This window comes from Aspergillus puulaauensis, chromosome 5 (genome assembly GCF_016861865.1).
Source record: "Aspergillus puulaauensis MK2 DNA, chromosome 5, nearly complete sequence".
NCBI classification, from domain to species: Eukaryota; Fungi; Ascomycota; class Eurotiomycetes; order Eurotiales; family Aspergillaceae; genus Aspergillus; species Aspergillus puulaauensis.
In genome coordinates this window covers 3117726-3143657 of record NC_054861.1, presented here as the reverse complement: position 1 = coordinate 3143657, position 25932 = coordinate 3117726, and the positions used below count along the sequence as shown (strand labels likewise).

At 51.6% G+C, this 25932-nt stretch overlaps 10 protein-coding genes across 10 annotated transcripts; 3 read left to right on the top strand and 7 right to left on the bottom strand.

The window, feature by feature from the left end:
* Window positions 1-1564: 1564 nt before the first annotated feature.
* On the bottom strand, window positions 1565-2517 carry AIM6_2 (uncharacterized protein; the record flags this gene model as incomplete). Its single annotated transcript, XM_041706283.1, has 2 exons — window positions 1565-2222; window positions 2285-2517. The coding sequence occupies 2 exons, from the start codon at window positions 2515-2517 to the stop codon at window positions 1565-1567; spliced, it is 891 nt and encodes a 296-aa protein (XP_041558684.1).
* Window positions 2518-4676: 2159 nt separating this feature from the next.
* APUU_51200S (putative lipase) lies at window positions 4677-7089 on the bottom strand (the record flags this gene model as incomplete). The annotated part of the gene is made up of 3 exons (XM_041706282.1): window positions 4677-6888; window positions 6947-7031; window positions 7083-7089. 3 exons carry the CDS (start codon window positions 7087-7089, stop codon window positions 4677-4679), a joined length of 2304 nt encoding a protein of 767 aa, XP_041558683.1.
* A 735-nt stretch (window positions 7090-7824) lies between these two features.
* On the bottom strand, window positions 7825-9282 carry BTN1 (battenin family protein; the record flags this gene model as incomplete). The annotated part of the gene is made up of 3 exons (XM_041706281.1): window positions 7825-8332; window positions 8383-9088; window positions 9156-9282. The coding sequence occupies 3 exons, from the start codon at window positions 9280-9282 to the stop codon at window positions 7825-7827; spliced, it is 1341 nt and encodes a 446-aa protein (XP_041558682.1).
* Window positions 9283-9630: 348 nt separating this feature from the next.
* APUU_51198S (hydroxymethylglutaryl-CoA lyase) lies at window positions 9631-10833 on the bottom strand (the record flags this gene model as incomplete). Its single annotated transcript, XM_041706280.1, has 2 exons — window positions 9631-10440; window positions 10531-10833. 2 exons carry the CDS (start codon window positions 10831-10833, stop codon window positions 9631-9633), a joined length of 1113 nt encoding a protein of 370 aa, XP_041558681.1.
* A 246-nt stretch (window positions 10834-11079) lies between these two features.
* Window positions 11080-12430, top strand: dph1 (2-(3-amino-3-carboxypropyl)histidine synthase; the record flags this gene model as incomplete). The annotated part of the gene is made up of 2 exons (XM_041706279.1): window positions 11080-11221; window positions 11274-12430. 2 exons carry the CDS (start codon window positions 11080-11082, stop codon window positions 12428-12430), a joined length of 1299 nt encoding a protein of 432 aa, XP_041558680.1.
* Window positions 12431-12619: 189 nt separating this feature from the next.
* On the bottom strand, window positions 12620-15424 carry APUU_51196S (uncharacterized protein; the record flags this gene model as incomplete). Its single annotated transcript, XM_041706278.1, has 1 exon — window positions 12620-15424. The coding sequence occupies one exon, from the start codon at window positions 15422-15424 to the stop codon at window positions 12620-12622; it is 2805 nt and encodes a 934-aa protein (XP_041558679.1).
* A 1855-nt stretch (window positions 15425-17279) lies between these two features.
* APUU_51195A (uncharacterized protein) lies at window positions 17280-17891 on the top strand (the record flags this gene model as incomplete). Its single annotated transcript, XM_041706277.1, has 4 exons — window positions 17280-17326; window positions 17382-17471; window positions 17575-17723; window positions 17788-17891. The coding sequence occupies 4 exons, from the start codon at window positions 17280-17282 to the stop codon at window positions 17889-17891; spliced, it is 390 nt and encodes a 129-aa protein (XP_041558678.1).
* Window positions 17892-18861: 970 nt separating this feature from the next.
* APUU_51194A (uncharacterized protein) lies at window positions 18862-22597 on the top strand (the record flags this gene model as incomplete). Its single annotated transcript, XM_041706276.1, has 9 exons — window positions 18862-18985; window positions 19093-19108; window positions 19231-19253; window positions 19320-19437; window positions 19515-19614; window positions 19676-21119; window positions 21167-21263; window positions 21315-22100; window positions 22162-22597. The coding sequence occupies 9 exons, from the start codon at window positions 18862-18864 to the stop codon at window positions 22595-22597; spliced, it is 3144 nt and encodes a 1047-aa protein (XP_041558677.1).
* A 520-nt stretch (window positions 22598-23117) lies between these two features.
* ATP5 (F1F0 ATP synthase subunit 5) lies at window positions 23118-24094 on the bottom strand (the record flags this gene model as incomplete). Its single annotated transcript, XM_041706275.1, has 4 exons — window positions 23118-23231; window positions 23301-23390; window positions 23463-23774; window positions 23927-24094. The coding sequence occupies 4 exons, from the start codon at window positions 24092-24094 to the stop codon at window positions 23118-23120; spliced, it is 684 nt and encodes a 227-aa protein (XP_041558676.1).
* Window positions 24095-24499: 405 nt separating this feature from the next.
* On the bottom strand, window positions 24500-25536 carry MOB1 (Mob1/phocein family protein; the record flags this gene model as incomplete). The annotated part of the gene is made up of 5 exons (XM_041706273.1): window positions 24500-24741; window positions 24802-24935; window positions 24990-25083; window positions 25143-25306; window positions 25514-25536. The coding sequence occupies 5 exons, from the start codon at window positions 25534-25536 to the stop codon at window positions 24500-24502; spliced, it is 657 nt and encodes a 218-aa protein (XP_041558675.1).
* Between the last annotated feature and the right edge of the window lie 396 nt (window positions 25537-25932).

Sequence of the window (25932 nt, the reverse complement as noted above, 5' to 3'; positions counted from 1 at the left end):
GCAGAGATGGACGATAGAAAAAAGGAGGAGAGATGGGCGACGGCGAGATCAGCTGAGAGAGAGATGGAGGGTGTGGGAGGAGAGACTGGGAATGAGAGGGCGACAAGGAAGAGCCCAGAGGCGTGGACGGAGCAAGCCCGTGATGATGGACAACAAGCGCAGTGGGTTTGGCTTTGGCTGAACTCTGGGCGCCTGGAGCTGAGCCGCCCACCGGAGCTGCATCTGCCCGGCCTCTTTGGGCATAGCGCCCGGCTGATCGTGGGCCCCTGATTGGCCAGCCCAAGCTTTGGGAAAGGTTCCTTGCAATCCAGGCAGACAAAAGTACACGCGAGTGCAAAGGCAAACACGAAGCAAGATATGTTCAGAACGAAGGAAATGCAAACAACTCACTCTCGCGATACACTGCCAGACTCTCCCGATCGCTGCGGTAACGAGGTCCGGGATTAGCATCAAGCCTGGGCGACGCGCCCTGGAAAACATCCTCCCGATGTGGCCTCTTCCGTGAACTATGGTTCGCTTGTGAGACGTGATACATGTTGTCCCCTCGCCGGAATGGCGCATACCCATTATCTGCGGAATATAGCGTGACGGCAGGGGTGCCATCTGGCGGCGGGTGGTAGTTGTAGGCGGCTGACGGAGGTGCTGATTGGGGCATATCGAGCTGCGACTGCTCGACGGGGCCGTTGGACGGACGGAGTGGTCTGTGCGACTGAGAATACGAAGTCAAAGGTAAGCCTGACAGAGACGAGGGCCCTGATGGCGGCGGAGCAGCTGGTTGAGGGGGCGGAGCAACAGCAACAGCGACAGAGACTGAATGGGGGGCAGGGGGTGCAGAAGGGCGAGGCGGAGGGAAGCGAGGGCCGTGGGCGGCTGTCGATAGCGTGTGCGGAGGATATGCCGACGTCGAGGGCGAGGGATAGTGCTTGTGGTGGTAATCCATCATGGTGAAGGGGATAGTGCTGCGGTATTATTATCAGCAAACGCCAGCGACCGGACGGATGGCGCGCATCTGAGTTTTGCAAGAGAAGAATCAAAGGCAGAATCAGAATCAGAATAAGCAAGCAGAAGGGCAAAAGCTGGAGACTTGGAAAAGTTTGGATGACGAGAAGAGGGAGAGCACGCAAATTACGGTGAGAAATAACCGAACACCAAGCAAGGAAACAAAAAAGGCCTCCACGCGACAGACTCGCAGACACTATACTAGCCCTGTCGCAGGCTAGCAGCGCTGCAGAAACGGACTGCTCGATTTATTGGAGACATCGGAGTAAAAAAATCGACAGCAAACGGCCAATCAGACGCACCAGCCAGCAGCTAGTTTTGCGTGGCAGCGGGGAAAACGGTCGATCCGCCAGATTCTGCTGAGGTCGATTTAAGGCATCGTTGGGCTCAACTCCACTTGCAGTGTGATGTATGTATGATATGCAGTCTGCTCAACGTGTCATGCCCGTGGCCCTGGGCAGGGCTCCTCTACAGAGCAGACTACGCAGTGTTGTCCTTGTAATGTCGTGGCTGGAGGCAAAAACATATTGGGTATAAACGTATAGTACATAATCGAGTCTACATATCAAAACAACCCCTTCATGACTCGAGACAAATCATCCTTTAACGACAGCCGCCTACATCCCCTCCCTGAAACTACAATTGTAACGGGCCGCAGTACAAGTTCCTGCTCTGCATTTCGATACGACAGGTACCCACTCTTGTTCAGCGCCCCTAGCTGTGTCACGAGCACCGGCCACGCCTTGCGCATTGAAGTTTTGACATCCAAGAATATTGTGAATGTCTGCTGGGGATCGCTGTCGAATAAACCGACTGGCGTAGCATCAAACTCGTCATCGTGTTTTTCAATTTTCGAGTCATTAGCAGAAGCAGCGTTTCGGGCATCTAACTGATGCAGCAGTGATTTAAGGTAGACGCTTTTCAGCGTGTGCTTTTTGTCGAGATTTGGTGGTGACGACGAATCTCCGATGAGCAGATCATGGTGTCGCTGCCACAAATCGACATGAACACCGGCACACCCAGAAGAAAGCGCATGCTCGATGGCGTTGTGGGCCGCTCCCCCGGGCTGTGATGGAGGGTCAAACGCACAAGCGGCTGTACGATCAAACGCCCGATCAGTTGTCATGGGCGTTTGGATGAACTCGGGGAGCCCCTGTGTATGGACGGGTTCCAGAAAATAAGATGCGACGTGCGGTAATTGTAACAAGAACTGCACGATTACACTAAATAATTGGTTAGATGAAGCATGACACTAGCAGATCGGCATCGGCATCGATAGACTCACAAGAACATCAACAACAGACTCAGCAGGGGAAGAACGCGGTCCCGCAGACGCCTCCTAACGATCGCATACAACTTCCTGGTGAATGCAGAGATCTCGGGATGGCAATCGGCATCAGATGGGTATGAGCGAAGCGGGTGGTCCTCGAGCAGCAGCCACGAGTACGAGTCGTATTCTTCGGCCTCGAAACCCGACTTAGTGGCGCCGAGGGCCTCTAGGTCTGGCGAAGTGGCCATTGCTTGAGGGGAGAAACCTGGAGTTCAAGGCAGATGGGCTCCAATGCGCCTGGGCCCTGTAGGTACCTTGTGCCTCTTTGTCCGACGCGTGCGGTGTGGAGGATAAGCTTGAGCTTTGTAGCGGTGAGTGAAGGCTTCAAGCAGCGACAGCGGGCGGAACACAACAGCTTGGGGTCACAGAGGCCGGAAGAGGCGAGGCTTCCAGTGCTCTGGGCATTGGGCTGAGGGTTCGGAGCATCATGAGAAAGGATTGGAGCTGGGGGTGAGCTTAAGAGGATGTGAGAGGGAGATGACTCCATAGCACGCCATTGTTGGTTGAGATGGTTCATCGGCGGAGGGAGCTCGAGCCATGTCCATCACCAGCACCAGCACCTTCATCGTCACCGCCACGGTCTCTGCATGCATCTCCTGATTCTGCAGTTTTGATCACATTGTTATCTTTGTTACTGTCCAATTCACTTGAAAAGAACCGCATCTTTTATTCGTGAATCTTCGTGGCTGCGATGGAATCGGCCAGATCCGTGGCCTCCCCAGCCAAGAATGCAACACTGCAGATCGTGAGGGGCGCCTTGACTGTCTTGAGACTCTTGATTTGATTCTGGATCTGGACTGAATTCGACAATTCTAACTAGCGGTTGTCAAATTGACTGTTCCACTCTGCAATCTGCACCTCTTGGTTGCTCCACGTCCATACCAACTCATACTTCTCCGTCGACAAGACGGAAATTAACCCTTGAATACGACTAGAATGCTTTTATATATACAAAACCCTGCTATTCTTATAACAAATTAATGCTTGAAAATCTTAACCTGGTTTAAGCTGTAAGTTAGCGTCTGAGGCTGAACAGACATTCACGTAAGGGATTTGGAGCTTCAATTTCGCATCTTCACGCAACCATCATCAGCCACGAGACTACATCACCAGGCCCCTAAGGAAAAGCCACGGCTGCCCATCATGCAAGAAAAGGCGGGTAAAGGCAATTCTACATTATAATATTTTGATTCCAGCTGTTCATGCATCCTAACTACACATCCATGAGACACTACCAATAGTGCGAGGAACGCTGGCCTGTTTTTGCCAACCGTGAAAGAGGAAATCGCTTATATCCTGGGCCAACTCAGATTTCTGTATTTGCGCAGCATGGACCGGACGTGTCATCCCGGAAAGTTCATCCCGATAATACTGCAAAGACACTGGTTTTGGGAAATACCGAGGAATCGACAAAGCTCATCAAAGGTCCGGCCAGATCGCCTCTCCCCTCCTTTTAGGCAGAGACTGCTTCCTAAACACACCTGACTGGTCAACCTTTTCGAAAACGCACTTGAAGACTCAAAAAGAAGGCCGAGGTTATACATCTGGATTCGCATCTGGCAAATAAACGCCCCATTCCCTTCCATCGTCTAATCCATGAAAGACTCTTCAACAGCCCAGACAAAATCTATGATCCTTGATACCCGGACACAAGCCTCAACCCTCGAAACCGAGGCCGAAACAGCACTGGAAAATCCAGAGCACATGCTCGAAGTACCCTCGGGGCTCCAAGATTCACCTCTACCTACCTACTACCACTTCCAAAACATACATACCGCAGAAACAATGTGCCACCTCTGGAAACTGACCATGGTACTCGTACAATTCATGAAAGCCTGCCGTTGGAGGAACAAGCTTACACATACACCCACGACGCACAGACGTGGCTACTGCCACGAAAATCTACCGCACGGTCGAGTACGCTGTAAGTCGCTCTGGTAAATTAGGGCCTAGATAGATGTAGTAGAAGGTCGGCAAGTAAAGAAACTCAAACATGGAACCACGTTCCCTCAACCACATTTTGTTACAACGTGTATTAACTTTATTTATTATCGATCTTCATCCCTGTAAGTATATGTACTTGTGATCCAAACCCGAATTTCATTGCAGCCTGGACGGACATAAGCATAATGGCGGTCTTGCCTATCTGTCTAGAAGCTCGAAAGCCTGTTCATCACTCTAGAACTCATGGGTGATCGCTAGGAGGGGTTTCGATTCATGACGGGCAATGAACGACTTCGGTCCATTTTCTGGGAAATGATTCACTACCCATTGGCGTATTGCAGGCATCACAAGTACATCTATTCCGAAGTAGATACAAAGTCTTCCATTTACGATATCCGCCACTTCACGGCGTCCGAGCACCCTCGCCTATCCCCATCAACCCACCAGCCAGCCCAGACATCCGGCGACCCAAGAGGTCATCCTCGCTGGATAGACTGTGCAAGCTGTGTTCTCTCTCCCGCACTGGACTCACTGGATCAGACGCCCATTCCTGAGGGATGTTGATATTCGTCGGTGCGAATGGTCGTCGTTTGCCTAGGCCCTTCGGCCGAGCTGGTCGGCCTCGAGAAGTACTTCCTTCTCTGGGGCTCACTTCCTCGCCTTGTTTAGAACTCTCGTCTGTAGTGGGAAGCTGCAAAATTTGAGACTCATCCGGTACAGCATTAGGTTGTTCTTGGCTGTAACATGGGGCACTGGCACAGCGAGCTGTTGGAGATAGGGGAGACGATTTTCCAATGCTCATTTCGAGTGGTTTGTCTTCATCTGCGGAAGATTCACCGGTGAGGGTGCGTTTGTGGTTACGCGGTGAGTCCTGGTGCTTACTGTCAAGTCTAGGAGAGATGCTGTTGGTACTATCAATACCGGACGGCGATTTTCTCATATCGGCCATGTTGACTAGGGTTTGGATCCAGGCAGCACACCTGTTGATATGCTTCCAGCTGTCTGGGAAGAACCCGGCCATTTGTAGGAAGCCGTGTGAAATTCCTGGGAGTAATGATACCTCCACATGATCCTTCTCGTTGAAAGACCGGTGTGACTTCTCAAGACCTAGCTCCTGTCTTTCGTGGAATCGGCGCAGTTTGGCCTGTCGGAGCCTTCCGGCGAAGACGACCGTGTCGTCGACTAGTGGGTCTCGTTCCCCCGTAATGATGTATGTTTTTGGGAATTGTGCGAGAAGCGCCTCAGGCGCTAGGATTGGTGACAGTAGGTAGTCTGTGTTGAAGTCCGGGCGATTGTGAGGTCCGATGTAGAGAATGATCATTGCCCGCATCATTTCTGGCGACAGGATCCTATCATTGACATATGATATCACGGACGACACTGCCAATTTGGTTCGGATCTTCTTGGGCTGATTGTTTGCAAGGTATGCAGCTTCCATATCTGGAAACTCTTGCTTATCCTCTTCTACTGTCATTCCCGGCGTTTCCTCGGCCAGAGCACCTGCCTCTAGATCCGGCTCAGAGAGGTAGGAATTCTGTCGAAGGTCATCAATAGATGCCCCCGGAGTAGCAAACGGCGTCAGCCGCTGATAATCCGAATCCTTTCTTTGCTTGACACTTCGACTGGTACTCTTGTCCTGGACTAATGCCATTTGCTCTTCGGTCATCCAGCTCTCGATCTTCATGTTCAGAGCCGGGTAAGACAGAACCAACCCATCTGGTGGCGGAAGGGAGTTTGGACCTTGGCCCAAAGATTGATCCTTTTCCCCAGACTGGAGAACCATCAATGTGGTTCCAACGGCAAGATTAGCCCCAGCGCTATCGCCCGTGAGAAAGATGCGAGGTGGTGCATCTCCAGCAAGCCCTAAGCAGCGACCGCGCGTGGTGATTATAGAGTGGTAAACATCATAACACTCATTCAGGGCGTAAGGGTAGGGATATTCAGGTGCCTTTTTATAGTTGAGACTCAAGATCGGGAGCTTGGTTTTGCCAGCCCAGGCAAGTAATCGATCCTCCGAGTGCCGGGGTGTCATGGAAACAAACCCACCTCCGGGAATGTCAAGAACAATGCAGGTCTGGTCTCTCAGCGCACTCAAAGGCCCGTCAAAGTAGAGCCATGCATTAGTGGGCTCATTGTAGATCGACTGTCGGGGCCGGGGAATGCGTATAGCACGGGGTGGATATCTGGTTAGGCGTGGACGTACTAGGCCCGCAAGAGCCCAGAGATACGGTGTCGTCCCTTTGTTCCACGATACCCGCAAATGTTCCACGGTCAGAGTTGCTCGCACACGGCGAACCTTATCATCTGCCTGCTCAGCCGCAAACAGATAATAGGCCGTGCAGCCCAAGGATGAAATTTCCCGGAGCCATTTGGGCCGGATCTTCATTGCGGTCCAGAATCCAGCATCCAGCGCCGTTGTGATCCATGTCGCGCGGAAGAAAGATCGGGAATAGAGGTTCGCTAACGGCTCAGGGCATTCGAGGCCCACGATTTTAGCGAAGTTCCGACAGAAATAGAGCCACAGAACAACAGCAACGGTGGTTTGCCAAACGCTCAGCCTCTTCGAGAGGCGGGATGAAACGCCTCGAACAACGGGAGGGCCATGTTTATTCCCCCTATCCAAGAAAGCATTTAGCAGCTGTGGAGTGGAGATACCATCTCGCCATGACGTACCTTAAAAGGTAGTAGGACCAGAATATGAATACAGCAAGCACCTGAACCTTTCGGAATCTGGTCGATGGTCTCCCCAGAACGTGATCTAAATCGATGTTTAGTGTTACGCAGGGCTTACTCGGACAAATGCACATACCTATCATTACTACAGGCTAGCAGAAGTATATCGGCAAGATTATCGTGCGACACGGAGATTTCGGTCAACCGTTAAATAAGGTAGGTAGTCAATGGAGGCGTTGCACAGAACATGAGATTGTCAATAGCAAGCAGGGTTGTGTAATTTCATTAATACGTAGTAGTGAAATGGGCGGAGTATAGAAAAGACAGCAGTCAATCCATCATAGAAACTGCGGTTTGTTGTTAAACATCCCAGGAATGACCACAATATACAGACAACGCAGGATGAAGCGAGTTTGGGGAAAAAGAAAGAACAAGCCAGCAGAAGAGGAATTGTAGAGTGAAGATGGACAAAAAAGGCCATTACATTTCAAAGACACACATCATCACCCTCAGATTCATTGCATGTGAAAGGCCCCACCAGCCCCGGGCCACTCCCACTCCTTACCATTCTTTCTCTTGTTAGCCACGCAGCAGGCGCCCAATGCAGGGAGGAAGGCGGAGCAGCTCCGGGGTTATCCTCAAGTCAGCACAGACGGATGAGTGGAGGACGCATTCAGCTTGGTCCTGTGTGGTGGTGGGATCTTTGTTGTTGCAGGGCGCTGGAGACCCACGATCACATGCATCTGGCGAGTCCTGTGACGCCACTGGTTGTCAGCTGAACTGGACGGTGTAGGGCTACTCCTGCATTCCAAATACAGTAGTATTGACTATCGAGCTGGCATTGTCCTATTTTATGGATACCTGCAAACTATTCCAAATCAGGTTCTTCGACAAAAGTCCCTCCCTCGCGAAACCTGCCAATCGCACAGCCAGACTTCAAACACCATTCCAAGAAATCCGGCAATACAAATGCCTCCCGAATCGCTGACGGTGGTAGCCCCGAGCGAGAATTCGCGGTCCTCTCGGGGCACTCGGTCGCCAATTTCTGCAAACGTATTGACATAAACCAGGCCTCCTAGGAGGCCCTCCCAGAAAACCACAATGAAAACGAGGTAGATGCTGGGAATGAAATCAAACATGGAGTGCAGCGTCAGCACCACTAGATTGATGACTTGCAGGAATGACGGAGTGTAGAGGTCATGTACGCGGAAAAAGGGAGTAGACGAGCGAGAGATGAAGACTCCGACCTGGTATATCGCGTTATACGCGGGATAAAATGACCGGAAATTTTCGAAAGGCGACTCTTCCAATGGAAAGAGTAATGTCGGAGATACTCCCTGATTGATAGTATATTCCGCAATGTACACGAGGAGGAGCGGTAGCATACTAAGCAACCCGTTAGCAAATGCCTGAACAGAGACGCAGAGAGTGTATACAAAGGGAAGAAGAGCCCCTGCGCGCGTCGCAGGTTCGATTTCAAGCTTTGCCATAAACGTCCTCGAGAGTGTGCGCTTTTGAGACTTCCCGTGGAATGGATGGATGACCCAAGTAGGCCTTCCCTTTCTTCGAAACCATCATCGTCAAATGCACTATCATTCGCATGTAGCTCCCCATCCCCACTTCCGGCGCGCATCGGCGATCTGGGTAATATCATGAAAAAGCTGACAGCCAAAACAGCCGGCAAAAAAGCGGATGTTAGCAAAGTCGTTTTCACCTGCAGACCCAAGGATGTCGTCGCCAGCGCATATGCACCGGCCCCGATCAGCCCAGCAGCTCCCGTACCGCTCCCCCAAGCCGCGAGGCTAAATGGGCCGTAAAAATGCGTCAGTCCAACAAAGCTCAACTCTCCCATACCGCTTGACAAACTCGCCAAAACAATTCCCGCGAGCTTAGTCGATATCGTGCCGCCATCGACATATGCTGGGCTTAACGCCACCACGAGCATACCAAGCGCGGAGAGGAAGACGCAAATTACGATCCGTACGGAGTATGGGATTGCGTGGATGAAGTAGGGAGCAACGAGTTTCGTTCCGAAGGACGGAAGAACATCAGCGAGCAGTACGACGCCTTTTGGGACATTGGGCCCGACGAGGTCTAGGGCGGCAGATAAAATGATGACATAGAGGACGTTGTTGATAAGACCTTATGATCATGATTCAGTCAGAGACAGAGCACAATTGGTGGAGTGGATCGACGCAAAACAGCCTACCAAACAGCCAGAATGCCACGCAAACCTTTGGATCCGCTCCTTGGAACAATGTACCAAGCTGCGCACGAAAACGTGCCCATGAGGCAGACGGTGCTCCTGGAAGAGGTAGCATTCGTTGTTCAGACATGGCCTGCTCAAAGGCCAAAGTCAGTGCACTACGGAGTAAATACTGCCAAACAGCGAAGGCAGATATTGGATTAAACTGAAACGATAGGTATACAGTCACATCATAGATAATATCGAAGGGCCATGATGGCTCAGAGATGTTGTTGAGTGTAAGAAATTGGGGGTGAGGTCTGAAGGTCGCGTGCCACCTTGCCCGAGCGGTGAGCTCACTAGGTACCGTACGGTATGGATAAGGAAACCATTTCCAGCGAAGGTATCGACAAGGAATAACCACGCAGTATACTAAATCGCAGCCAGGAACGCTTTGCTGAAGTCGAACGGCAATATTTCAATTATGTACAGACCATGCTTAGCCTTGAAGTCTTGCCACTGTCGCCTTTCCTGCCCTACTTTCATTAGACCGGCCTAGCTCATCACTAATCCATGCACCAATTCTTGACATCTCCTCCAGGTCAATACCGGTATGCATTCCGAGACCATGGACGGTATGAACAAGGTCCTCGGTTGAAACATTGCCTGTCGCTCCCTTGGAGTAGGGGCAGCCGCCAAGCCCACCGACACTACTATCAAAAATCCGAACCCCGTGTTCTAAACCTACAATGGTGTTCACCAATGCCTGACCATATGTATCGTGGAAGTGGAGAGCCAGATCGGTGTTGGCAATACCTGCTGCCTTCAGAGCTTGGAGAAGCTCCATCGTGCGGGGTGCGGTCCCCATTCCGGTGGTGTCGGCTACCGACACTTCATCTGCTCCCATTTCGAGCAAGGTCGCGGTGATATCTGCTACCTTTGCTGGCGAAACTTCTGGGCCCTCGTAGGGGCATCCCAGTGCAACAGAAACGTATCCTCGAACCCGGATGTCTTTTGTCTTGGCCAATTCTACGATAGGGCGAATGCGATTCAGCGACTCCTCAATAGAGCAATTGGTGTTGGCCTTGGAGAAGGCTTCCGTAGCTGCGGCAAATAAAGAAACCTCTGTGGTCGTTGGGGGTTTGGTCTTGGTTCCTTCTGTGCTCGCGGAGACCCCGGTTGAGTCCATGACCTTGATCAGGCCCTCCAATCCCTTGACATTTGGAACAAGGTAATTGTAGGCAATGGCGTTTTGTGATTGCGGTGGGTTTTGTAACAGCTGCTCGCATATTTCTGCAGTACTAGCCATCTAGAATCCAGTGCGAATTAGCATAGGACAAACATTTGTTGAATGTCGCCAGCCGTCTCGGTTAGGGGCGGACCGCACGCGGGGACATACCTGGGGCACCCATTTCGCAGGCACGAAAGAGCCTGCCTCAATTGTTGTTACGCCGGTTCTCGCAAGCTTTGAGATAAGCTCTAGTTTTGTCTCCAGCGATATGGACTTTTTCTCGTTTTGAAGCCCATCGCGAGGTCCTACTTCGACAATGCGGACATGGTCCGAAGTTAACCGCGCCTCTGTCGCAAAGCGTCTGATGGGAGTAGTTCGGATAGTGGACAAATGTCCTAGTCTAAGCCTGGGCTTGAACATATTGATGTCGTGAAAAGAAAAAGATGAATTCAAAAAACGGATTTTGGACATGGAGAAGAACGGTGATGAACTCAGGCCATGGAGCTCCCAAATCATGGAACTCCAGGGTTGTCTGGGTGGAATGCGGAGAAGCACTCAAAGAAGTTAAGGCTGACACCCAGACCGAGAACCCCACCTGACCCCCTCTTAGTCAGAGACAGCGGAAAAAATGGTTTCATCCCACCAAGACTTTATAGTCTTGCAGTCTCTTGTTGAGACGAACAATTCAAGCCTCAGACTGCATATTCAGGCGCCAGCATGGGCGACTCGAGTGGAACACCTCAGGCAAATGCCTCCCTAAAACAACCGAAGAAAAGATTCGTCGGAAGACGCACAGCAGACGCCCAGGCACAATCATCACCGAGCGTCCAGGATGTTGAATCTACAAGCGTACAAAAAGGTAAAGGCAAAGAAGGCACCGCGATATCTACTGAATAGGCTAACATCAATAGCTGCCCCTCGGAGGACCCCAAGGACCTTAAATCAAGTACCCCCCGAGATCCTCAATGATCCCGATATCCTCGCCGCCATCGACCTCCTCCCAAAGAACTACTCGTTCGAAATCCCCAAAACCATCCACCGCATCCGAACTTCCGGCGCAAAACGCGTAGCCCTCCAATTTCCCGAAGGCCTTCTTCTCTTTGCGACTACAATATCCGATATCCTTACCCAATTCTGCCCAGGTACTGAAACCCTCATCATGGGAGACGTCACCTACGGTGCATGCTGCATTGATGATTACACGGCGCGCGCCCTCGGCTGCGACCTCCTCGTCCACTACGCCCACTCCTGCCTGATCCCGGTCGATGTAACAAAGATCAAAACCCTTTACATCTTCGTCGACATCAGCATCGACACAACCCACCTTCTTGCCACCCTCGAGCGCAACTTCCAACCAGGCAAGACAATCGCAACCGTCGGAACAATCCAGTTCAACGCAACATTGCACGGCCTAAAGCCAGTCCTCGAGCGCGCTGGTTTCAACGTCGTCATCCCCCAAATCACCCCACTCTCAAAGGGCGAAATCCTAGGTTGCACATCCCCAAACCTCTCCGCCCAGGAAATCGACTACATCCTCTATCTCGGCGATGGCCGCTTCCACCTTGAATCCGCAATGATTCATAACCCCACCATCCCCGCCTACCGTTACGACCCTTACTCCCGCACACTCTCCCGCGAGTCCTACTCCCACAATGAAATGCACACTCTCCGGCGCGACGCCATATCTACCGCTCGCTCCGCTAAGAAATGGGGCATCATCCTCGGCTCCCTAGGTCGGCAGGGTAACCCACACACGATGGCCATGATCGAGACGCATCTCCGAGACCGCGGTATCCCATTCATCAACCTGCTGCTCAGTGAAATTTTCCCGGGGAAGTTGGCTGCGATGTCGGATGTGGAGTGCTGGGTACAGATTGCTTGCCCAAGGTTGAGTATTGATTGGGGGTATGCGTTCCCGAGGCCACTTTTGACACCATATGAGGCTCTTATTGCACTCGGGGTCAGGGAGAGTTGGGAAAGTACGCATGGGGGTGTTTATCCGATGGACTTCTATGCGAAGGACGGACTGGGGAGGACGAAGCCGCAGGCGGTACAGGGGACTGCTTGAATTAACTATACCCACCTCAAAATTAATGATGATCGTTTACGGCCAGATAGACAAGAAATAAAATGTTTACGAATAGAAGCCTTACGAGTATAGATTGGTTATAGAAATGGGAAATCTTTTGATAGTTTCCCTTAGTAATATTACATATCAGTATCTTGACTCATTAGTTACAGCAGGTAGCGACCATCTTTAGCCCTTGACATCGTCTGCACTGTCCATATTGGGATCACTGGCGCTTTCTCTTCGAAGAGAGAGGACACTCTTACTGGCCAGCTCATCAGCTGTCCGTTCAGCAGCCCGCCATCTAGTGACCGCCTGTTCGACATCCTCAAACATCTCGAGGGTGTCTTTTATGATGCCACCTTCATCGGGCTCCGGCACAAATTGGCGCCTCCCAGACCCACCATCGGCGATCATTGGAAATGCGGGCCCAAAGCCCCGCTGCGGAATTGGATTGAACATGACCGCGTTGGCAAACATGCGTATCAGTTCCTTCTCTAGCTGGGCCGAGTTGACTATTGCTTTGGGTGGAATAACATCGTCGGTTTTTTGCAGCATGAGGACTGCATTTTTCGACGGTGTCCCTGTGTTCGGAACTGGGGACTCGCCATCCGCAACTGGGGTGTTGGCAGCTTCCGTCGCGGCCGCCAAAGACTTGCTACCCTGGCTTATGCTTGATTTGATAGACTTGAGGTCCTGCGGTCGGTAGATAAGATCTCGGTATCCCGGTGCATCGCGCTCGGTCAGTGGCTTCGTGAATATGGAGGCATGCTTATGAGTCAAAACATCATTCATGATCGGGGCCCCGGTTCTCGGGAAGTTGCGCGCGCACAGCACAAAGGGTGCCGATTGATCTGAATCCTCGCGGTTTGGCTGATTTAGGTCAGGCTGCGGCTGCGGCTGCGGCTCTGGTTCAGGGGCTTCACTAGGAGGACGTTTGCGCTTTGGACGACCCCTACCCGGTCGAGGTTCTGAGCCAGTTGCACCTTTTTGACCAGCCGAGCTCCGTTCAGCTTCGGCAGAGTTAATTCTTGCCGGGGTACTGGGTACTTCGCGCTTAATCTTGCTAGGCTCTGCTCCTGATTCATCACCACGCGACAGAATAGACCTCCCTCGGCTTCTTGATGAAGCTGCGCTTCTATCACGTTTCCTGCCGGTCGATACTGTTGCTTTCTCTCCCTTCTTTTTCGCGGGCCCTTGGTCAGCATCTGCTGCCTTCTTTCTTCCTCGTCCCCTTCGGCGCGGAGGCTCGGGTTCTTCCGGTGTTGCCGCCCGTGATTCAAATGGTGACTGAGCCTTCTCACTAATTGGACTGACATCTTCCGGTCGGGGGCGGTCCGGTGAGCGGGGTGAATGGGGCAGTGTGAGTTGTGGAGTCTGCTTCCACGGGGTGAGCGAGCCAGGTGTGTTAATCGACAGTCGTGGCCTTGAACCCCGTCCTCCCGTAGTCGGCAAACTCTGGGCTGGTCCAATAGGTGTTGCAAATCCAGAGGCAGGAACAGGAGGAGCTGATGATTGGAACAAGGGGCGAGACGGTTGGGGGGTCGATGGAGTCGCCACAGGTTGAGGGCCTTGTTGTGCCTTTTTCTCCACCTTTGGCGTTTGTTGAGTAAGTGGCGGCTGAGGAGGCTTGGTGGGACCTGTAGGTTTGGCGATAGGCGGTTGCGGTGGTTGTTGTGATATTTGAGGTTGATTCAATGACCATTGTTGGAAGCTGGCTTGTGACGGCCCATATGGAGGACCATTGGAAACGGGCACAATCGGAGCGCCCTTGTTCCCAGTGCCCTTCGCGGTCGAAGTGGGTTTTTGCGGAGTAGGTGAAGGAGCCGGCAGATTAGCTGGCTGCGGAGGTTTGCCTGGAGGTAGTTGTGTGGGTATAGAGTCGCGAGCAGGACCAGGGCTAGGAGCCACAGCAGAGGGGGACGGCAATGGCTTTTGCAGTTGCGTAGGTGGTACCTTCGCTGTCATGCCTTGCACCGGCGTATTTTGAGTGGCATCGCCTGGTTCTTGAGGCGGCGGCAGACCCTTGCCGTTGGGTAGTTGTGCCTGCTGCGCCGGAGTAGGTTCCGCAGGTAGGCCACGTGGAGAAGAGACAGGGGGTTGTGGTTGAAGGTGGAGCGGCGGTTGTGATTTCTGTGAGGATGTGGGATCTGCTGGTAAAGAAGGTTGTTGGGGTGTAGCAGAGGGTTGTGGTTGTAACTGAGGCTGCAGGTCCTTTGCCTGGGTCTCCGGCTGCGGTAAAACAGGCTGGGCCGGTGGCTTAGGCTCTGAGGTCGCTGGTGGTGGAGGTACTGGCGGCTGCGACTGCGGCGGTGGCTGGTCCTTGTGGGGTTCAGATTGGGGTGGTACTGCGCCTACAGTCGTAGTGGGCTTGGTTGGTGACACTTTCGGCTCCTTATCCGGTTGTGGTTGCGCAACTGGCTTCTCGTCTGCATCCACATCCATTGGCTCCGGTGCAGACTCATGTGTCGGTTGAGGAACCGGTGTTGGTGTCATCTCCGTGGGTTTTTGTCGGGGTGCTTCGCGCTCTTCCTTCTCTAACTTTTCGATTTCCTTCCTAATCTCCTTAAACCGCCTCTCTTCGTGCCTGATCTCCGTCGTAACCAATTCCTTATACTTTGCGTAGAGGTGCGGCACTAAATAAGGAATGACGCCAGGATTCCGCTTTCCATCATCAGACAAGCCATCTGGTCGTGAACTGGTAATCTTGCGCTTCTTGGGATTACTGGGGCTGGTTGATTCTGAGTGATGGCCATTCGGTTCGTTTGCAGACACAGCCGAGTCGCCGTTATCACGCATCAACGTCGAATAAAGCTCCTCCAAGGCCTCTGGAGAAAGCCGGTGCGCGTCGAACGCGCCATTTTCGCGAACAAACTTGTTGTTGCGCAGGAGATCGGATATCGAGACAAAGCTGGTCGGTCGCGTGTCGTAGGCCGCGAGAGACTGAAAGAAGAGAAGCGATTCAAGTGGAGTGTAAGCCGACAGAGGAGGCATCCCCCATTGCCCGCGCAACCGGCCACTGGGGGAAGAGGAATGAGGGATGGGGGCCACGGTGAGTGAGGGGGTTATGGAGGGAAAACCTCGATGAGGTCAGTTGAGGATGATGAATTGATGCAGTCGCGATTCAGTTCAATAATCAATTCCTGAAAGGGTAGGTAAGAGCGGCGATCTCATACGGGTGGCTGTTTAGACCATTGGCGCAGCGGACAAAGGGGGTACGATCCTTGGAAAATAAAGGATGACGCGTGAAGGAAGTCGGGAAAACGGAAGCTCGGCAGGCGGAAAAAAAAAATAGAAAAAAAATTCGTTAAATTTTACAGCGTAAGAGGAGATGGGAGGATGGTGAGACAAGGATAAAAATCGGAGTTGAAGCGCGGAAAATGGACGAGGAAGAGGACGTGAGGCCGGAGCAGCGACTGGGGAAAATCTCGTTTCGACGACGTTTCCCTTTCTCTCTTTTCCCAGCCTGCGCCTGGCCGGTACCGTCACGTGATAGAGATCGACATTCACGCAGGCGCCAAGGAACGGATACCTGTAAAGTTGTAACCAATAGCCGTATATATCGTAACCGGCTTTCCTGTTGAACTATGCAAAATGACGCCACGGGTTGCCCCGGCATTATCGCGAACTACGGGGACTCGGGACATGTTATGCGTCGGTAGCCTCAAGCATTGAGGAGCAAGGATGGTCCGAGCAGAGTCATTCAACTCTTTGCTCGGGCGATAGAGATTTAAAAGGATCTCGGACAAGTTCCTCCACTTCAAATGCTCCATAGCGTCTTCAAGGGCACAGAGCACTCGAGAATTGAAGGAGGATTATGATACCGTATTATTACAGGACCCCACGGTGTCAGGGGTTGAAATTGCCCGCCCCTTTCTGTTTGAGATCTATAAGACTGTGACGATGAAGAGTATACTCTGCCCATGCGTTTGGTACCTTTGGCATGCATCTCCTAGTGAGTCAAAGTCTTCATGGCTATGTAGAGTACAGAGTGGGAGGCACAGGATGCTCTCATGTATCATACTTATATGCCCGAAGTTCCCGAACGCCGGGCTTTGGGAGGAGTCGATGGAGCGAAGCTCTTTGCTCTTCTGATGGAGAGTATCCAGCAGTAGTGGGGAGATTCAAAGAGCTATTGAGCATCCAACGAATTTCAATGGTCATCAAGAGCTGTCGACTCGGGCCCGTTTCTCGCTATAGCTGATGAGCAGCAACCGTCAATCTCCCGTCCCCTTTCTCTCCCTGTCCCTCGGGCCCCCTTGCAAACTCTCGAGTCTCCTTTCTTTGCCTCCCTCGTCGCACGTTTCCCCTCGTCAAATGACTCGAAGCTGTTTAGATAACCCCCCAACTGCAAAAACGAGGCCAGCTCCGGATCTCAAATTTGACCTTCCCCCTTTTTGGGCCGCCGTCTCTGTCATTCCTCCGATCGTGCAGGGCCCCTGTCAATCCAACTAAAAAGTGGTCCCTCCTGGCACCGTCAAGAGGAGTGCGACAAGGCTGTCTTCCTTCCACTTTCCCCCATCAACTTTCCCACTCTCATCAACAACTGTCTTCTCCCCTCCTCGGGCCTCCTTGAGTAATAGACTTTCAGCTGGTCCTGATTTTCGTCCCTATAATACCTTAATCTCGCCTCCCTCGGTGATACTTCATTCGTCTGCAGCCGTTGTTTTCTCATACCTCTACGTTCGATCCCCAAGTTGTTGTGATACCCCCCTTTGCCGCGGCTCTGCTGAACCCGGACTTGAGCTTCTTTCGATATTCCAACCTCAAGAGGTCTCTTTTCCTTTTTTTTTGCTGGAAGTTTTCGAGCTTGTCTATTACCTATATATTTAAACAGCAAATACCCAAGATGTCCGACGCAGACCAAGAGTGGAAGCCGAAGGCTCGGCCTCAGTCGTCCGTTTCCCCTCCCTTTCTGAAATCTCGACCGTGAATACTGACCCGGAAATAGAACCATGGCACAGGCTTTCTCTTCTGCACTAGACTCTGCCTTTTCGCTCGATAGCGATGTGGACCATCTTTCCTTAACTATTGATCAGAAGTAAGTTCCTGGTCGGACGCTTCAAAGCCCAACCCACACTCTTTTCCAGAGATATACTAGCACAGTAATAAATGTGTGGACTACAGGCTAACAAAGGCCCTAGAAAACACCAGATGATTATCCAAAACCGAGAACTAGAAGAGCTTCAAGCCAGAATTCGTGAGGCAGAAGAACGACTGAAATCGCGTTCGTCAGTGATTGGTGGTGCCCGATCTTCGGACGCGCAAGCAAACGGTGGATATCAGTCCACAGGTGAGCGATTTCCATACTTGCGAATAGCAGCGATCAGCTATCTGACAGATTGTTTCCACGATAGAATCCGCATCAGCGACAACGTCCCCAACGGACACGGCAGGCCAGTACTCGAGCGGTGACGAACAACGGCAGATGCCCGGCCGGCAACAGGGACGTAATTCGTGATCGACAGTTGCCCGCCAGGGTTGGCGGATGGTACAACAATTGGCTAAGAGTAGGGCTCTAATGGGTTCGACTATGACTGCTCCTCGTCTTGATCTCTGGTACTCTGGCAGGCACGTCCGGAGGGATCGATTCTGTTGCTTTGTTTCCTGTGCGCGTGTTTTCGGCTCGTGTCCATCAGGCGTTGGACGATTGAAGGTGTTCTCTTTGATCTATATTTCACGGCGATGCATCCCTGGCGCCTGTAGCATTATTTGGCGTATTCGGCTTGATCAGCGTATGAAAATCCCGTCGCGGTTACGCTGGCCAGGTGCCTGGGTTTGCTTTGCTGTGGCATTCTTGTTATTGTCATTGCCATTGCGGTTTAGATAGTCATGTATTGGCCTCAATTATACTCCATATATGTATCGTGGTTCGGTTTAAATCAATGCATCATTGCTTCATGACATTTTGCGACAGGTACATGAACATTCGTACCGGCGAGTACGGTCAGCTTATAACCAAGTAGTTGCTATTTCTCATTGAACTGGGACCTCGGGACGGAACCAGGCCGTAGAACGTGAAAATCATCTGTGACTCCAGTTCATTCGAAAAGCGAATAATATTAATGAAGGAGAATGGAGCCTGTGGATGCATGCAAGTTTCTCGTGATATCTCCCAGTCGAGTATACCGAGATGCTTGGATGATGTCAGTGCACTGGACGTGCTTGGATCCCCACCCCCAAAACCCTGGAAACGGACCATAAGCGCCCGGAGAGAGGCCAGAAATGGGCTGGGTTCGCGGTCCAGACTTTGTAGCTTAGGGGCACGATAAGACTGGCTGTCATACAACTGGTGTAGCTCATTTGGGGGGGTCTCACAGGGCACTCGCTGCTCCTCTTCTTGCTGCACCCTTCCCCTCCTCTCTTCCCCTTCAATCCCGCCATCTCTCCCCTCCTCCTCATCCTCTTCCTGTTTCTTGACCATTGCAACCATGGTCCTCATCGACAAGCAGAGCTACACCTCGCGCGAGGAGCAGCGATTGAAGGAGGATCGCGAGCGCACCCGGTACTGGAAAAGATGGGGTCCCTATGTCTCAGAGAGACAGTGGGCTACCGGTAAGTCCTTTTGAATATCTACATTTTGCTATCAATTATCGGTGCTCGCCGTGGTATTATTGATGAGAAGGATTTGGGCTAATCCATTGCCTTCCAAATTCCCGCAGTCCGCGAGGATTATTCGTGAGTCTCATCCGGTTTTCTTTCTTGCCCCTCCTTCCTATCTACTCTAGCTTCCTTTCCTCCTGTACAATGCCTGTAACGACGCGTTGGCATGCATTGGCTGACTGACCTGTCACTGCTAGAGAAAATGGTGATGCTTGGAGCTGTAAGGAATTCTTTTCCTTCCCACCTTTGAACCCCGCGGGGCGGACTACCGACTGATCAGCCCTAGACTTTACCCACGACCACGCCCGCTCGAGAGCATTCCGCTGGGGTGAAGATGGAATTGCCGGCGTAAGCGATACGCATAACCTACAGAATGTTGCGTTTTCCTTCTGGAACGGAAAAGAGTACGTTTCGTCCATGGACCTCACGGACCTGCATATGGCCCCAGTTGCGACCGTGCTCTAACGGCTCATCTTTATAGTGGGTTCCTTAAAGAGCGACTATTTGGTCTATCGAATCCACAGGGAAACCACGGTGAAAGTGTCAAGGAGGCCCATTTTCACGTCGACAACACGCCTACGGTATGTCCGCTTCTTAGTCCGAAGAAAGCGTCGGATTTCTCCTAATGACTTTGCATTGCAGCATTCGTACATGAAATTTCTTTACAAATATCCACAGAAAGAGTTTCCCTATCAAGATCTAGTTGATGAGAACGCTAAACGGGGAAGGCTAGACCGCGAGTATCAGATACTCGACACCGGCATATTTGATGATAACCGGTATTGGGACATCTTTATCGAGACGGCCAAGGAGGATGACGACGAAGATGAACTTCTATTCCGCGTGATCGCTTACAACAGAGGCCCAGAGCCCGCTCCTTTGCATATCATTCCACATGTATGGTTTCGGAACACTTGGTCCTGGGGCTATGAGAACAGCCAGAGGCCTTCCATCCAACAGAACGCTCCTCTTTCTGTCAAAACGAACCACGAGAAGCTGGGGCAGCGATATGCCCGATTTGCCCCCTCCCCGGCAGTCGGTGACGGTCAAGAAGACGTCGTACCCCAAATGTTATTCACGGAGAATGAATCGAACAATGAACTGCTGTGGGAGACCAAAAATGACCAGCCTTACGTGAAGGATGCTTTCCATCGTCACATCGTCGAGGGGGAGAAAGGCGCAGTCAACCCAGCCCAGAAGGGCACCAAATTCGCCGCCTGGTATGCCTTCAATGAGGGCGAGGGAGTCCCTCCTGGTGAATGTGCTGTTGTCCGCTTTCGCCTGTCGCGGAGACTCGAGCCATTCGTGGATGAAGAGGTGCTAGATGATGTGGTTGAGCAACGCAAGGCGGAAGCCGATGACTTCTACTACCACATCAGCCCTCTACCGATGAGCGATGATCTGCGAAACATTCAGCGCCAGGCATTCGCTGGTATGATGTGGACAAAGCAGTATTACCATTTTATCTGGGAGCAATGGGCCAATGGTGATCCCGGTATGATTGCACCTCCCCCTGGGCGGAAGAACGTTCGTAATCAGCAGTGGAGGCATCTTTACATGGATGACATCCTCTCGATGCCGGACTCGTGGGAATACCCATTCTTCGCTGCCTGGGATACGGCCTTCCATTGTATTCCCTTAGCTATGATTGACCCAGACTTCGCAAAGCGACAATTGGATGTCTTGACTCGAGAGTGGTATATGCATCCGAACGGTCAGCTAGCAGCCTATGAATGGAATTTTGGGGACGTCAACCCTCCTGTACATGCATGGGCCACTTTCAGGGTTTTCAAAATGGAGCGGAAAATGTACGGTCGACAGGATCTTGATTTTCTTGAGAGGGTCTTTCAGAAACTACTCCTAAACTTCACATGGTGGGTTAATCGAAAGGACTCTGGCGACAAGAATGTTTTCGAGGGTGGCTTCCTTGGGCTTGATAATATTGGGCTTTTCAATCGCTCTGAACCTCTTCCCACCGGAGGGGTTTTAGAACAAGCTGACAGCACTGGTTGGATGGCTTTCTATTGCCTGAACATGCTGAACATTGCCCTGGAGCTCGCCAAGCACCGGCGCATTTACGAAGACAGTATGTTTCTCTGCTGCACATGGTGGTTATTGGCTAACCCGAACTAGTTGCTTCGAAGTTTTTTGAACACTTCATTTTGATTAGTGATGCTATGACCTTTAGATCAGGAGAAGAGGAGAGTTCCCTATGGAATGATGAAGACGGGTATGCTACACATATTGACGTTCATGGCCAAGAAATATCTAACACCTGCAGGTTCTACTACGATGCTATTTCGTACGGCGACCCATGGACACAGCAGCTTCCTGTGCGGTCCCTTGTTGGCCTGATCCCATTATATGCCGTAGCAACTCTTGAGCCAGAATTGATCAACAAATTTCCATCCTTTAAGCGCCGACTGGAGTGGTTTGTCGAGAACCGATCGGACGTGGCGGAACGAAACATTGCAAGTATGAAACGCCGAGGGAAGGGCGAACGACTCCTCCTAGCCCTGGTCAGTAGAGACCGCCTAGAGAAAATCCTCAAGCGTATGCTTGACGAGACTGAGTTTCTCTCTGAGCACGGAATCCGGTCAATGTCCAAGTACCATGAAGAGCACCCCTACTCCATGGATGTCAACGGCCAGAGGTTCCAGGTTAATTATGTCTCCGGCGAATCAGACAGCGGCCTCTTCGGTGGTAATAGCAACTGGCGTGGACCAGTCTGGCTGTGCGTCAACTTCCTACTTATCGAATCCCTTCTGCGGTTCCACATGTTCTACGGAGATTCCTTCAAGGTTGAATGTCCTACAGGCTCGGGAGACTACATGCACCTAGGACAGGTAGCAGAAGAAATCCAGCACCGGCTGCAACACCTCTTCGCGCGCAACGATGAGGGTCGTCGTGCTGTCTACAACGGCGCCGACGTCCTTGACTTTGACGAACACTGGAAAGACTACATGTGGTTCCACGAATACTTTGATGGTGACACCGGCCGCGGCCTTGGATCCTCGCATCAATGCGGTTGGACAGGGCTAATCGCCAAAATAATTCACGATACAGGGTATGTGCATCTTTCCCACTGCCTCACCCCGTAAATGACTTCATCCTAACCCCAAAAATAGAGTCAATTGCCGCCTTCCTCAAACACCGCGTTCCCCATTCGCCGCAGCAAGCCACTACTTCGACGACATCTTCAGCCGCTCTGTTCGCAGCCACAGCCGCCGCGGTAGTACCAAGGACAACAGGCCCTTCGTCCGTCGCTCTTCAACCAGCCGTTCAATCGGCAATAGGAGCGACTTTGAGTCGACATTCACAACTCCCGCGCCCCAAACTCCCCATGAAGCTACATTCGATGACGAGGATGAGAAGAATGGTGACGAACAACCGCCCAATGGGGCTTCCGGGCAGAGGTTCGATGACCATGTCTCGCATTATGTGGAGAATCAGTTGCAGAGAGTAAGGAGCCAGGCGTCAATGGGTGCTTATGAGGACGAGTTTGAGACGCAACTTGATGGGGCGAATGGGAATGGTGACGGAAATGCTGCTAATGGGCGATAATCCATTGATTTGCCTACCGTTCAGGTGGGAAAGGATCTCTACGAATTAGTAGATTCGAGTACGGGCATATACATACAGTAGACTTGGACGGAGCTGAGTTGTAGTTTGTTTTGCAGTCAATTTGCTGTTCTTGTTGTCTTTTGTCTTTTGCTTGTTTAGAATACATCAGTCGATGACTTGACATGTTATCTTATAGCCTAGTTTGCAATTTAAATTGGAATACATATATGCAAGAGGGCAATATACTTTGTGCTTTGATATCTAACCATCTTGTTACTTTCAACAAACCAGCTTATCCTGTCCAGGAGGTATACGGAAACACGATAAATAAAAAGAACCAGCACAACTCAACTGTCTATTCTCCACCAAACTCAAGTCCAAGTCTCATTCAATGGACTCTCGCGTAGTGCAGCGGGATGCTAGGGTACATAGTGTAGGAAGAAAAGCTATAAGTGGTAGATATAGGAACAACAAAAGAGACACGATACGATGCGTAATGGGGATTTAGGGTGTTGTTAATTTACAAAGCATCGGTAAGGGCCTTGTTGAGCTTGGCGATCTTGGAGGAGACGCTCAGGTCAATGGTGCGGTCGCCAATTTCAACGACGAGACCGCCGACGATGTCAGGGTTGACCTGTTGTTTTAGTGGTTAGCCTAGTCCCTTCGCTTCTCTCTTCTTTTTTTTTTTTTTGATGCAACATACCTTGGGGACAACCTTGAGCTTCTTGCCCTGGCTGAACTCGGACTTGGCGATGGCCTTCTCGAGACGGTTGATGGTCTTGTTGTCGAGCTCCTGAATTGCATCGCGTTAGTACTGCCGACAAAAATATATCGTTAGATGAAGAGATGTTCCGGGAGTAGATACCTGAGCACTGGTGATAACCAGCTCGATCTCACCGCGGTGAGCGCTCATGAGAGCACCGAACTTGTCGACAACCTCGTTCAGCAGGCCGAGACGGTTGTTCTCGGCGAGTGTGCCAAGGAAGTTCTTGACGATGTCACCTTTATCAGCAGCGACCTTCTGGAGCTCCGTGACGATGGTCTGCTTGTCGGCAACAGTGAGGGTAGGGGTGGAGATGATGCCGGTGAGCTTGGGGTCGGCCTTGAGGGCAGCACCGAGGTTGTTCAGGGCCTTGGAGGTGGCATCGAGGGCGGAAGCCTTGGCGGAGGCAGTGTACTATTTGTCCAATTTCAAGTCAATTATCACGATACATTTGGATGTTGACGCCTGCATTTGCCGGGAGGCTTGGGTTGGGATGTTGAAGGGTTTTCGGCTCAACGGATGGCGTCGAACTATTTATCCAGGCGACTTTGAAGGGGGAAGCATACCAGAGCAGTGGCGTAGGTGCCGTCAACGCCGAAGAGAGAAACAGGAGGCTTGATTTCCTGGGCCGGGGTAGCGTAGGTGCGCAGGCCGTTGAGAGCAGCAGTGCGAGGAACGGAGGCTTGCTGGGCAGAGGCACGGAGGCCGGCGCGGGCGAGACGAGCGGAGAGCATGGCGATAATTGACGCGAGAGACGAAGCTCCGACTAGCAGGAAGAAGTAGGTAGAGGGGGCGTGGAATTGGACGCGAGACGGCGAAGACGGTCGACACACAAGAGGGGTGCAAAGCGACGATGCTATTCGGATGAGGTCCAACTTCTCCCGGTCCGTTGTCACGTGAGATTCCGCACACGCCGAGAATTTCGGGTCACTTTACGACGAGCTACTACGAATGATTACAGCCATCCAACTTGGAGTACTACAAGAATTTGTGTCTTTTTCGTGATGATCGCTATTTCTTATTTTTCAATGTTGAACAGCCGATCTAACTAGCAAATCATGCGAATATTATCATGCGCAACACCTAAACGCCAGACCCTGTGCATTCGTTTTCGTTACCACTAACCGTAATTGACTTTCTCAGTCACTTCGCAGCATGCTGTCCACCAGGTCTCCCAACGGGCCCCAGAAATCCTTTCCGCTCGCAAGTCGGTGCTCGTCGATGAAGAGAACATAGTGCTTGAAGCTGGTGTTGAGATGTGGCTCGAGGCCCAGATGGACGATCACAGGGTAGTGGTGACAGTAAACGTGAGCATATACACGGTACATTCGTTTGAAAATCTGACGAACGAGACTGGAAAATGCCTTCGGAAACGGGACACCTAGTTATCCTCACGTTAGATTGCTGGCCTGCTGTAGGGGTGGAATTTGAACCTCGGTACCTAATCGACTAGGGAACATCTGCTCGTTGTCGATATTTCCCTGAACCCAGCTCATGAGATGCTCAATGTACTCGGGCGCAGACATCTTCGTCGGGCGCTTGTAATTCTCCGAATCCTGCCAGAGATACTCGAACCTATTAATCGGTCAGAATGGCATTACCACGATGCAATCGAAGTGAAGCTCGTACTCATCGGTCGCTTTCATTTCGGGGCATGTCTGCGGCGAGCAAAATTCGGTGATAGCTCCGTAAAGAAGGTTTATCTGGTTGTAGAAGTCGACCACTGCAAAAAGCAGCTAGGTTAGCGCATAACACCAAGTGCTATATAAGAAACGAACGTACCATTGACAGCTAGCCACTCATTCACATCCTCACCCTCAGGAAGCTTTACAGCCTTCCGTAGGCTTCCACTTCCAAGTGTCGCTTCCGCAAACTGTCTTAATTGATAACTAGTAGTGCCCTTAGCCGCTGAGCGCGGCTTGAAAGGCGCTCTCGTGCGAGCATTGCTAGGAGGTGTTAGTACACACAATCCTTGTTTGAGCGCGCGAACAGCAGGCGATAGGTACGAAGGTGGTGTAGAGAGGGGGGCATTGGAAACATGGACAGTATTGTGTGATGTAGAGGGGACAATGGTTTTGGGTTTCCTGGATGGTGATGACGATAGACGAGGGGCAGGCTCGTCGGCAGAAGAAATAGATATGGAGGGGACGGACATTGTGGTGATGAATGAAGCCATTACTGTCTCACAGTTGATTCTCCAGCTGAAACAAACAGATAAAGAGCGATTTCCACGCGCGAAGGGGTTGGAATTCCTCCTGCCTTGACTGGTATCCTTGTGGAATTCGGCTGGTCGTTCGAGCGAAGATCGGGCGTTTCGTGAAGGGGGTTATCGCCTCTGTGCATTCCAATGAAGATATATTGGTTAGCAGTGTCGATTTTTTGAATTTCAGGACTGAACTTACTGCTCGTCCAAAGGGTGTGAGGATGATGCGGCGCCGAGCTGAGGGGCGATCGATTGACTTGGTCGAGTGGGAAGCAGATCACAACCAGTAATTGCTTCCAATTAGCGAGCTGAAAAGAGGAAGGAACCTAGAAAGACAAGGAAAAGAACTCTCAAAGCAAAAATTAAACG